This window comes from Gavialis gangeticus, unplaced genomic scaffold (genome assembly GCF_001723915.1).
Source record: "Gavialis gangeticus isolate Ggan-Ray unplaced genomic scaffold, GavGan_comp1, whole genome shotgun sequence".
Classification (NCBI taxonomy): Eukaryota; Metazoa; Chordata; order Crocodylia; family Gavialidae; genus Gavialis; species Gavialis gangeticus.
The window spans coordinates 124225770-124238872 of NW_017729024.1; the positions used below are offsets into that span (position 1 = coordinate 124225770).

At 43.8% G+C, this 13103-nt stretch overlaps 1 protein-coding gene across 1 annotated transcript in view; it reads left to right on the forward strand.

The window, feature by feature from the left end:
• Positions 1–13103, forward strand: part of LOC109297686 (COBW domain-containing protein 1-like) — a 59947-nt gene that overhangs the window by 18413 nt on the left and 28431 nt on the right. The window contains exons 7-9 of the mRNA XM_019517660.1: positions 5216–5262; positions 8659–8745; positions 9534–9578. Coding sequence (XP_019373205.1) covers positions 5216–5262; positions 8659–8745; positions 9534–9578 — 179 coding nt within the window. The remainder of the gene's footprint in view (positions 1–5215; positions 5263–8658; positions 8746–9533; positions 9579–13103) is intronic.

A 13103-nucleotide genomic window follows, 5' to 3' on the forward strand; every position in this document is an offset into this window, starting at 1 on the left:
TGGCTTGACAAATCCCTGGCTGGAATGATCTAGTTGGGGATGGTCCTGTTTTGAGCAGGAGGTTGGACTAGATGACCTCCTGAGGTCCCTTCCAACCCTAATTTCCTATGATTCTATGAATGTGCCAAAACAAAACAGAATTTGCTGAAAACCTTATGGTAGACAGAACTTTGAGCAGAAACTCACTTCATCAGATGCTGTGAAAGGACCTGAAGAAAGCAGACAAAAATTAGAGCACAAAAGAGAAGGGAGAGTTGGGAGAGAGAGATACAGGGGAGTGGGGCAGATAGGAGAGAAAAGCAAGCAAGCAGTAAACCTAGAGAAACAAAGAGGGTCACAAAAGCTAATCCAAGTAATGAGATACAAATCCATAGTCCCTGTTTAAATTATATTTAATATAATTCAGTTTGTGGATGATTTCTTTTTCTGCAGTTTCCCATTGACACTGGTTTCTAATTTTTTTTTTTTTTTTTGCCTAAGAACAGCAAAAGTGATAGAAATGATGTTTTCATGCATATTTTATTTTGGAGATTAATCTTTTATGGTCATCTTGAGATGAGTGACAATATGCTGCAATAGCTGTTGTTTGTTATAAAACTCAATTTGATCAATTAAAAAAATGCTTTCTTATGTCTTACTGCTTTACTGTCCATATAAACAATGAAATTATGATACACAGCAGTTCCTCAACTATTGTCTGAACTTTTCTATTGAGACCTGACCAAGACGGTTGGTGCTTGCTCCTCTCAGTTTCCATGTGTTGATACAAGGACCTAGGCTTTTAATTTCGTATAAGAACTTGAATACCTATAAAAGCAGTGTGAAAAGCCACAACATTGGCTTCTGCTGTTGATCAGTGTTGTTTGAAAGAAGAGGAATAGGAGCTGACCTCAGGGACTGGAGCAGGCAATTACCAGTGGGATTTAAACTGCAAGTAGAAGAAGAATATCTAGGGTAATCAGAAGAAGGGAACCATTGTGCTACAGAGAGAGAAGAGCCAGGTGGTTGGACATCACAGTCGGGTCAAAGGAGGCCCAGGGGATAGGAACTGGAGGTGTGGCCAACAGATGTGTGGAGGGAAAAGAACAGGTAAGGTCAAAAAGGGAGATGAAGTGAAGAACATTAATTCATTTGAAAACTATCAAAGACAGCTAAAGCCTGTGCTTTGAGAGGTAACTGACTGCTAGGAAATACTGCATGATTCTGAGCTTGAAAAAGAAGTGATGCACATAGTCAGACATGAGATCAGGCTTCCCCACAAGAATTTCTCTAAAGATATGTTCATCACTGAAAATGGTTGAGTACCTCTGATTTAGTATCTCAGCATTTTTTCTAGTTTTACACTTACTGTTCTCTACAGACTGAAATGTGGGATTAAAAATAGAAATCTTAGGAGAACTTGCATTCTTCTGTTGATATCCTTGTTTTCTCTATATTCTGTATGGTTCAACATCCACACTTTTTTTTGTGACTTTCAAAGCATATTTGAGGGAAACAGATATGAAACATGTAGGTAAAATAATGGCGAAAGTAAGCTAGGTGAAATTGTATTAGTAATGAAGTTTACCAAACTTCATTGAAGTGTTTGGGAAATTTTCCCCTCCCCCCACAAATGCACTCCGTTTATAGCACTGGAAAGAGAAGAAATGTAGAGAATTGAAATCAAAATGGTAAAGTGGGCAAATGACAAGGGTACTAAAACATTCAACCATGTACATAAGGGATTGTTTAAACGTGTAATTTGATACTAATTCTGATTTTGGGATAACTAAACTAGGAAGAATGCGGTGGGAGAAATTGTTTCTGACATAGGTGCATTTTATTTAATGGAGTAAAAGAAAGTTATGAATAAAAATCTATATTATCTCTGATTCTGAGGGAGAAGTAAATGCTTGAGTGATCTAAATTACTGGAATAATTTGACATTGCATTCTGTTTTGATAAGGCACAGAATAGTCTGTTATCCTTAGGAAGACATGGTATATTCAAAAAGTATTCAATTTGGGTAGTAACCTAATAGTATTTTACACTTTCACAAGGCCTTATAACGCCATTATGGGACAAGTAGTATTAGTTTCTCTTATCACTAAAGAAAGTAAGAGAAAGTGAATGACTTGGCCAAAGCTGTACAATAAATAATGGAGTAAATGTCCAGAGTTTTTAATTCCAGGCTGATATGCCCCAGTGTCTTGAGGATGTTTCATTACTTGTAAAATATGTTATATAGGCTATTGTCCTAGGGACAAACAGAAGGGAAAACTCCAAAGACCCAGGGGGGAGCCCCAGGGTCAGGAACCCACAGAAAGAAATGAAAATAACAGACAAGAAAATAAAAACTGCTTACCTGCAGCAGGACCCACAGCGGAGCTAGAGGAGGGACCCGTGCGGCGTGTCAGCTCTGCCTTTATAAAGTTACGGCCGGCGGATGATGTCAGCCGCAGAAGCTGGCTGGCAGGGATAAAAGGGGCTGCTGGTAGAGGAGCAGGGTAATCGATGCTGGTAGGAACACCAGCAGGAGCGGTCACCCCAGAGGCTCTGCAGGGGCAACAGGAGCCGGAAGCTGATTCCCCTGGCAGGGAAGAACACTGCAGAGCACACAGCAAGCCAGAGACTGTTGGCTGCTGCAGAGAAAGATTGGAGCTGAGGGTGCCTCCTCCCGACTGGGAGCCCGGAGAAGAGAACCAAGAGATGCAGATAGATGCTGGTGTCCATCGTGATGACTGAGGGGCTACTGAGGCCAGCGTAATTTACGGCTTTACACCAGGTGGGACCGTTGAGGGCACCAGGGAGGCTGAAGAGGTACGCCAGGTGGGAGACAGGAGGCAAGGGCAGTGGGAGAGGCTGTGAACGACGGCCCTCGGTGGCGCGGTGTGGTTACGGCAAGGGACGGGAGGACAGACAACTGTGGGAGGATCGCCGGTGGCCATAAGAAGCCCCGGGTAGGACAACAAGAGAGTGGAACGGGGGCAGAATTTACAGTAATACCAACTGCTGAATGGGTCTTAAACAGAGCTTAGGGTCCGTATATGTCATTTGCGGCCAGGCCAAGAAAGAGGCCTGGGAGTGGTGACTTAGGAGTCCGTCAGATTGTATTTTTAGCTTTGGTTGGTTTAGATTTTGTGTTTCCCACTTTTGGAGGGGTTGTAGAATGGAGCAGACATCCCAAGTATTATCAAGTCGCTGGAAAAGTGGCTTGCTTTTGGAGAAAGTGGCAGACTCATAGTCCAGGTAGTGGAACACAAGCGGCCCTCTACGGAAGCAGGACAGACCACATTGGCCACAAAAGGGGAGCAAGGGGTTCAGTGGCCAGGAGCCTGGCCAGGAATATAACCGTGACCCGTCAAGGCTGGGTATAAGGGTGAGGTAGAGGGGAGGTGGAGCCTCGCAGAAGAACCTGATAGCTGCCTCATAGTTGAGGGAACCCGGACAGACAGACACCAACCACTGAAGCAAGATCCAAAGTCGTGGCAGGCGAGACTGGGGGAAGACTAGTCCGGAAAGAGACATCCTGTCGACGTAACAGCAGGGACGGACAGACAAATACCACTGAACATCCGGGCCCGAGTGGCACGTGACTGGTTGTTCGAGTCCAGACAGGCACAGCTATCAAAAGAAAACAAAAGAACAATGCTGACAATTTCTGCAGTGGTTTATACTTTGGTGCATACTGTTTTAATTATATCATTGCCCTGTGAAATTGTTTATAAAACATTCACCAAACCCAGAAATTAGATTTGTTGACTACAGTGCTGCCAACAGCAAAAATGTTTTGAAATAATAAATATGTAGTGAATTTTGAACATGTTTCCTAGTCCAATGAAACCTCTTACATTATTAATCAATAAACCTGCCCAAAGCTGACATGCTGTTAGGGTAATAGGAACTTTAGATTTTTCTCAGTCGTACACAGGATAAATAACTTTTGCTTTGTATAAAGAATTTGCTAACTTGTCCAATTCCTCTCGTTTCAAAGCTTGACCTCAGTAGCAGGTTGTGATTCAAAGAATTCTGAAGGCAATACAAGTAATGACACTGGGGTAATAGGCAGCAATTTAAGGATGTCATGCTTCAAAGACCCAACCCATCACAAGTAAGGCTGAGCAATAGTACCCCGTGGCCAGCCAGCCAAATTGAAACTGAAGTGGTAATTGATATCATGGGCTATCACTATAATGGGACTGTCACCCAACAATCTGAAATATTCATTTTTTAATCATGGGCAAACAATTGGACAACTTAAAATGACAGTTCTCCACTCTCAGGACCTGACACCCAGGCCACTGACATTGTTCTTTTCAGAGCAACAAATCTGACAGCATTTAATGCAATAGAATCAATAAGTGGCGAGTTACAGAGAAAAGGTCAAAGGAGAGGTTTCTTTCCAGTCCTCCTGTTATTGCACAAACCATTTAAATAATTCAGTCAGAAAACAATTTTGACTGAAAAAGGCAGGAAAATAAATAGACTGACATTATACAATGAAATTTTTTTTCTGAGATCCAACTAGTGTTAAACTTCTACCAAACCTATTTTGGAATGAGAGTTTCCTATTTTGTACATTGACATGCTTGCCATGGAAATGAGTTTAATCTTAAATTGGCAATATTTTAAAATCAAATCATTTTTTAAATAGTGTACTTGATTATAGAATCAGTGGCTCATCTGTGAGAAAACAGGGTAAATGCAATCCTGTGTAATATCACAGGTTCATCAAGTGTTGACTCTTGTGTCCCCTACTAATTTCAGTAGTCTGAAAACAAATGTTAATAGCCTCAGTGAGAAATGACAGCCTACAGATGTAACCATTGGCAAGAGACATGGATGTCAGTTGTCGCAAAATAGGCAAACTTTGGTAAATAAGCCGGGGAAAAAGGTATCTGCATATGCATGATTACCTGAACCAAACCTAAAAGAATAACTGCTATACCTTTTTGGTTACATAGTATAAATGAAAACTGGCAATAGCGCAGCACACTAGGACAATTCCAGTTTACTTTAAAATAAAAAGGGACAAATGGTAGAGAAGCAATTATATTTTCCATAAAGAATGAATTTATATATTTCGGCTTCTTTACTGTCACTTTTATATTAAAATATAGGTGTTGTCCTCTTCTGTTTCTTATTTTAAAAGATATCTAAAATCATGTTTGTGTAAGCATGAGCCTCTGTTACTAAACTACTTTTGATGTAGTAATTATGTTCAATCTTTTTTCAGAGTTTGAAGGAGGAGAAGCCCGATGGCCTCATCAATGAAGCAGCCAGGTACAAGGTTATTTATGTACAAATGATAACTCTTAGCGTTCATGGAGGGTGAAAGTCATTTCAGAACAGCCTCTGCAAGATCTCTTATACAGTTCTTTGTCAGCTGAGGGGAGACTTAGAAACTAAGTAACTTCATTCACTACCCTCTCTTTACTTCCACTTCTAACATTTGGATTTTATGCTTTTTTTAAAACTTTTTTTATTAAATAAAATATAAGAAAAGAAGAGGGATACTTTGAGAGACTTAAGTGGTTCTTAGATCTAGTAGTTTGGAATCCATGTTCTCAAAAATCTAAATTGACTAAGTCTTCCTCTACAGTGGGTGGTATATTGCTTTAGAACAGGACAGTCTACCTGGTGGCCCGTGGGCCATGTGTGGCCTGTGAGGGATTAACATATGGTCCATGGGTTTAAACCCAGCCACTGCCTCACCTTGGCTCCTGCTGCTCCAGCAACCAAAGTCTCTAGATGTTTTTCCCCCATCCTTCCCCCCATCCCAGGTTTCTACTTCCTGCCCATGCTTCTGGGAGCAGGTGCTGGGAGGGCGGTGTACTTGTGGTGGTGGTGGGGGGGAACAGCTAGGTTGCCCATATAGCAAGTAAACAGTTGAGTTACCTGTGCTGTATGCATGGCCGAGAGGGAGACAACACTACTCATGGTTGTGGCAGAGCACCTTTGGGGATGCTTGCCGCTTGAGGGCTCTCACAGGCTCTGAGGGTAGCCTGTTTTGACAGAACAGCAGGGGGAACTTCCACCCCCCTGCCAGGAGCTATTCTAAGGGGGGAGGTGTGTGGCAGAGCTGGTGGTGTCTGCCACTTTAAGAGCCTGAAGAGTCAGCTGGTAGGTGCAGCCCAGCTCTGATGAGCAACCATTTTAAGATCAAGGCCAGTAGAGCTGTAGGCAGCCCTCTGCTGCCTGGCACCAAAGAAACAACATCTCCTTGTGGAGCTGCTGCTCTGATAGCACTAGGAGGTAAAGGGAAGGGCATATGGGGATGGTTAGAAGGCTCTTGGTTCTGGGCATGACCTAAAACTGCACCCTGCTGGGGATGGGTGGCCTGGTGGGGCTCTTTGTGGCAGAAAACGCCCCCAGAAATGCCAGGGCAGTTACCACCCTAAACCCCAACCCCCGCCTTTCGGGTGGATCATTTAACAGCAGCTGGGCCTCTCCAGGAGGTTGTTGCTGGCTGGGGAGCAGACCTCTCTTCTTGTACACACACTACGAGTGTCCGTATCCTACCCCACACCCAGGCAGTTGGGGGCCAGGCATGGCTGTGGTTACCTGAGCCCATGTGGGGTACAGTACCCACGAGAATAGAGAGTGGGGCCAGGCATAGCTGTGGCCACTTGAGCCTATATGGGGTGCAAGGCTCCAGAGAGTGGAGAGTGGTGCTAGGCACAGCTGTGGCCACCTGAGCCCATGTGGGGTGCAAGACTCTGAGGAGTGAGAGCAGTGGGCCAGACACTGGTGAGTGGCACCTGAGCCTGCAGGGTATGTTTGATCCCAGGCCTCAGCGTAAGGGCGGAGTATGTGTCTCGGTGGAGGTGTAGAGCGGGGTGCATTGGGGCGCCCAACGGCCCACACTAGAGCAGCAGTTGGGAGGCCTGGAGAGCCTAGCAAAGGGCATGGAGCCCAGTGATGAGGCAAGGAGCCCAGAGGCTAGTAGCCCTGAGTGTGGGGGGGCAGGGCAAGGAGCCTAATGAGAGTGAGGGGCTTGGTGCCTAATGAGAGAGCCCAGAGTTAGGGGCTGGATATGGTTACAACATGTGAATGCCAAGAGGGGTGAGTAGTGAGGCCCTGCGAACAGGGGTCATGAGAGGAGGCCCTGTGAGGAAAGGGCATGAAGTGGGCCCCGGTGGGCAGGGGGCTCGAGGGTAGGCTCTGCTAACATGAGGGCCAAGTTAGGTCCAGGTAAGCTTTTGGGCGCCTGAGGCCACAGGTGGGTCAGAGGCTGATTGGGTGGGGCGGCTGAGGAAGTGCTGCGGGTAAATGTTGGGGTGAGTCAGGAGCCCCTAATTCAGAGCAGCTGGGTGAGTGACCCAGTGAGGGACTGGAGGCGGAGTCACTCCAGCGTTCTGCTAACCGCCCAGCGCTCACTCAGATGAGGGTCATGAGAGAGGCCCCAGAGGCCACGCACCTGCTGGCCAGGGAGTGCAGGGAAACAAGCCTCAGGACCCTCCGGGCAAAGGCAGGGTGAGTGTGGCCCCAGGAAAAGGAGGGGCGATATGAGAATGGCCGCACAAAGGGGCTGTATGAGAGAGACCGTGTGAGAGGCGGTGGAGTGAGAGAGGCCTCAGTGAGAGGGAGGCAGTATAAATGTGGCCCATAACAGGGCAGAAACTGAGAGGCCTAACACTGGGATGAGTTGAGGCTGGCCTCAGGCCGAAGCAGAGTTCAGCCGTTAGGAACATCTGTGAGGCTTGGGATGCAGTATAGGGGTGGTTGGAGCTGCATACATAGGCCCAGGAGAACAGGGCATGCGAAGAGCAGCCTCCTGCCTAATTAACATCTTAATTTTTGAACAGCAAGGCATGGCAGGAAAGAAAGGTGAGTCTCGTGCCCAGAGGCAGGTGGGAGACTAGCACTGTGGCTAGTCAGGGAGTTCCCACTTTGCCACAATGGTGCATGCATGGGCCAGGGGAGAGAGGGGGCCTGTAGCTGGCCTGTATGGATGGTGGCTGGGGGAAGCTGGGCTATGTATGTGGTCAGTGGAGATGCAGGAGCTGGGCTGTACATGGGAGTGGAGATGAGGGAAGCAACTGCCTGCATGCCAAAGACAGGGAGCTTTGCAGGGGTGGTGCTATGGTTTGCAGCCCATGTGATGTGTGGTCCCCCACTATCCAGAAGTTGGATAGTCCATCTTTAAAATACTTTGCTAATGTTGCATTTTGCTTCTAATGTGCTGCTATCATGTTATAACTGGTATATTCAGGCTACTGATATTGTAAATGTCATGTCATCTTGACCTGCTTTTTGCAAGCTTGGATAACAGTTAAAATGTTGATGAGCAAACAACATTCATCATACTGCTAGTGACCTTAAGAAAAAAACTAATGCATTCAGAATGTATAAAAAGTGAGATGCATAATGAAAAAAGCTTTGTTCTTAACCCCATATTTTAATAATTTATGTGTTTGTCCTGATGAAATGAATTCATGAAGTTGAAAAAACTCTCTTTTTTTACCAGTGGAAGACTTTGTGACCTCATCAGCAATAGAGTGTATTACAGAAAGTGATGTGATTTTTATTACTTGCTCTCCTAATTCAATGAAGACTTTGCTGAGGTCACATTACTTGGTCATATTTTGATGTCATGGGACGAATGGTGACTTTGCATTGTAGAAAACAAATTTGTACATTTGTACCTTCTTTTCCTATTTTTGTCCTTATGTTTAGGCAGGTTGCACTGGCTGATCTTATAATCATCAATAAAACAGATTTGGTTTCACAAGAAGAACTGAATAAAATAAGAACAGCTGTCAGGTATGGAGTTGATAGCATGAATAAGTTATACCAGCTAACAGTTTTTGCTTAAATGTTGACTGCTTGCTGCTTTTGTATGGCATTAGAATCAGAGATTGTATGATTACCTTGACACACAAATTATTAGCTTATGAGAGGGAGATCCCTTTCAAAAATGTTTCAGTACATTCATATACTCCTGCTAAGTTTGCTTTTTCATTTGAAATAAGCCAGGTTTGCTACTGTTATATAGTAACTTTGTAGCCCTCTCAGTCTTTCACACTTCATTTGTTTTTTGGTATAACTGATTAAGTATATTCACATACACATTGTAAAAGTGACTGGTAGATCTATTTATAGCCGAGTAGAGTAGTAAGATGATATGGACAGGGTCCTCAATAATTATTGGTCTTAAGGAGATGAACAAATAAACTGGACTAGTTATAAATTAGGTGTATGAGAAATAATGTCCTCTAATGCCACCACAATCCACTAAGCTTGAAAAACATTTCACAATTTTAACAAAATGTTCCCAATAAAAATAAATATGTCTGAGGGAGAAATCTTACTTGAACACATACTGTTGTCTGTAACAACTTTGTTTTCATGGCTAGTGAACCTTTTCTTATACCTTCCTGATAAGCTTGGAAGGCAATCAGAATGTCTGTTGGGACTGTTGTTAGGTAGCACAAGTTAATAACATACCTGGATTATTGCTACGGTCTTGATCCCCATTTCCATTACTAGTTTCTTAAATCATGGTAGTCAATGTTATTTACCTCTAACTTCCTTTTTCTGCTTTATTTCAGGTCAATAAATGGACTTGTCAAAATTTTAGAAACTCAAAGGTCCAGGTAATGTTTAGTATTCTTAGTAATAATAGTAGTAATTATTGCTAGTGATTAACTCACTGAATTGGTAATTCAAGTATTTATTAATAACAGTTAGTAAAACGTTACTGGTATTAATAAGTTAACTTGCCAGTATCATTTCCTGCCAGTTCAAAATTCTGTTATGTGCTATATATTTTAGCCTAGTTAATCAAAAAGAAAATTTCAGGTAAAGAAAATTCAAATGTGTTACCTACTTTACTATTTACTATCTTAGATTAAAATGGATACATTGTGTGCTCTGAATAGGTTTTATCTTCTTTGCATTTTGGTAGAGGAGAAGAAACCATTGATCAGTTTCTGGTCACATTCACATTTTTCTTATCACAGTGTTGCAGAGTTTTAATGCACACACTAAAAGAAAATGATTTAAGGGCTTTTAATTGACACTTGAATATTTTTATAAATATTCCTAATTGCACTTAAATTAGCATTGGGTCTTACAAAAGCGTGTGCCCTCTTGTGTGCCCTTGTGAAGAAGGCTAACAGCATATTAGGCTGCATTAGTAGAAGCATTGCCACCAGACTGAGGGAAGTGATTCTTCCCCTCTTTTCGACACTGAGGCCACATCTGGAGTACTGTGTCCAGTTTTGGGCCCCCTGTACAGAAGGGATGTGGACAAATTGGAGTCCATCAGAGGGCAATAAAAATGGTAAGAGCACTGGGGCACATGACTTATGAGGATAGGCTGAGGGAACTGGGCTTGTTCAGTCTGCAGAAGAGAAGATGGAGGGGGGATTTAATTGCAGCCTTCAACTACGTGAAGGGTTATTCCAAAGAGGATGGAGCTGGACTGTTCTCAGTGGTGGCAGATGACAGAACAAGGAACAATGGTCTCAAGTTGCAGCAAGGGAAGCTTAGATTGGATAATAGGAAGAACTTTCTCAGCAGGAGGCTACTAAGCACTGGAACAGGCTGCCCGGAGAGGATGTGGACTTTCCATCCTTGGAGGCTTTTAAGACCTGGGTAGACAAAGCCTTGGCTGGGATGATCTATTTGGGGATAATCCTGCTTTGAGCAGGGGGTTGGACTAGATGACCTCCTGGGGTCCCTTCCAGCCCTAGTTTTCTTTGATTCTGTGTGCTCTAAACCCTAAATTTTGAACTAAATGTAATCTGGCAGTGGCTTTTAATCATTGGAACTACCTACTTTTAAGATCATAGAATCATAGAAAATTAGGATTGGTAAATGGCCAGCAAAACTAGTTGCAGATCTCCTAAAAGATGCTAGTGTAGATGCGGGTAACACCTGTAACTGACACCTACTTCTAGAAACTTCTGGACCATTCACAGCAGTTACATTCCACAGGAAGAAACTCATAATTGAAAAGCTATTACCAGAAAGACTTAATGGATGTACACAGCCAAACTAATCACATGGCCTATGTAAAAGTTTTGTTGACTCTTAGAAAAGCACTCTTATGTCTCATCCAGGTTTGTTCCTGCAAACTTTATTCTGAGACCTGTCAGAGAATTGAAGTAGAATTGCTGTAGGATTCCAGTTTGAATTCCTGATTTGATAGATCAACAAATGGGAACAAATGTGATGCCTATCCCAACCCCCCACCCCAGTACTGGGGTGTAGGGGCAAAGCACTGTAGCTCTCAGTAATGTGTCAGTTGTAATTCCTTTATGAACTGATTGGAAGGACTAGTTGTGATAAGAGCGCTGTGCTCCTGAAACACACCATTTAGGTTTTATATAACTTAATACTTCTCATGTATAAGTAATTGTGGCACTCTGTTGGTGCTGTAAGTATCTCCCCGCTCCCTTCGTCAGGCCCCCGACTGACCTACCGTGACTTGATTGAACTGAAAGGAGGCGTTCGGTGGTGTTCTTTCCTCTGGCCCGGAATTGGTAATACTCAGTGGCTCATTGCGGTTGATCCTGGGGCTCCACCTCCCCTATACTCCATGCACTCAGCAACCGTGATAACTGTCTTGCTGCCATGCCAGCTCCTGGCTCCGGCCTCTTATATCCTGCCACTGGTTCTCAGCCTCATCAGCCTCCCCTTGAAGTGCATGCTTGTGGCTGCAACCTGCCCTTTGCTCCTAATCCTTGGCCCCACTCCGTCCCTGTGCCAGGCCTGTGTCTCTGAGTGCCACCTTCCTCCACCACTTGAGTCTCCCAAGCAAGTAGAGGTAAAAATCTGTGTTGTGCTGTCACGGGTAGCCAGATAGACTTTGGGATAACTGTTTCTGTTTTATGTTTTGAGATGTAAACAATAAAAGATTAGGCTATAGACCCATCTCTTGCCTCTTTTATCACTAGTCAACCTGCAAGTTTACCTGTATAATCCAGGTAACAAAGACCAGTAGTTAGTAGAACAAATTGCCCAGAAAACGTGTGAAATCTCCTTTACTGGAGGCTTTCAAGGGAGGCTGGATAAATCCCTGGCTGGGATGGTTTAGAAATGGTGCAATCCGATTGGTGAAGGGGCTGGATTAGACAAATCTATGGTGTGTATGATCAAATAAGGATAGTGTTGGTCTTCTAGGGTGTCTTTACACATGCTCTGGGGGTGGAGGGTGGGGAATGATGCTTTAATTACTGGCTCCAAGAGCCGCTATGATTAAAGCACCCTCAACATCTTGTGTATTCAGCGTCCCACACTGCAAAATGGTGGCAGGGGCGCTTTTAAGCTCGTTCAATATGTTTTTGTTCAAGTGCCCTCTTACAGGTTAGCTAGGTGCTGTGAGCGTATCAGCTGTTAGGCTGCTGGGTTTGGGATCAAGGAGGCGAGTCGGGAGTGAAGTAAAGGCAAATTTACTTATAGCTTAGCATACAACAGTTAACAGAAAGGTTAATGTGACAAACAGATAGTACAGTAATAAAGAGCTAATAGTGAATAATAACAACAGATAGAGTGGCAAAGAGTTCTCACATGGGTTTGGCAACTTATCGGCAGTCCCTCTATGCCAGGTGCCTGTCAAGTTGTACCAGTGAAGTCAGACGCCCCTGATCAGTGCTGTCCGAGGGGTCACCGGGAAGGTCCCTTGGTCAAGATCTGGTCCTCACTCACACTGGGAGTTGGGGGTCCAGGCTTGGTACAGTGATGGTCCTTCTGTCCCGTCCTTCAAACTGGTCATTTGACATGCACGTTCCTTTGTGCCTTATCTTATGCTAATCTGTAGACTTTAAAGCCACTCACAATCTTGCTCTATAGCTGTTACCCTATGGGATCAAAAGGTGTTAGAAATTATCATGAAAGTTTACCACCCGAACTTGGATTCACCAATAAGCAAATTACACCACATTACTTAGAGGTTTGAAATTACCATTACTCTGCCCAAGCTCAACCCCTTGGTTTCTTATTCCTTGGAATGTGCTAATTATATTAGGTGGTCAGATCTTGTTATGGCTGACCTTTAACAAACCTGTTTGATCAGCTAACGTTGTAGTTTGCTTATTTTGGGGGCCTAGTCAGTCTCATGACCAGTGCAAACAGTTAGATTCAACACTTTGGTTAAATTGTGACAGAAATTCCAT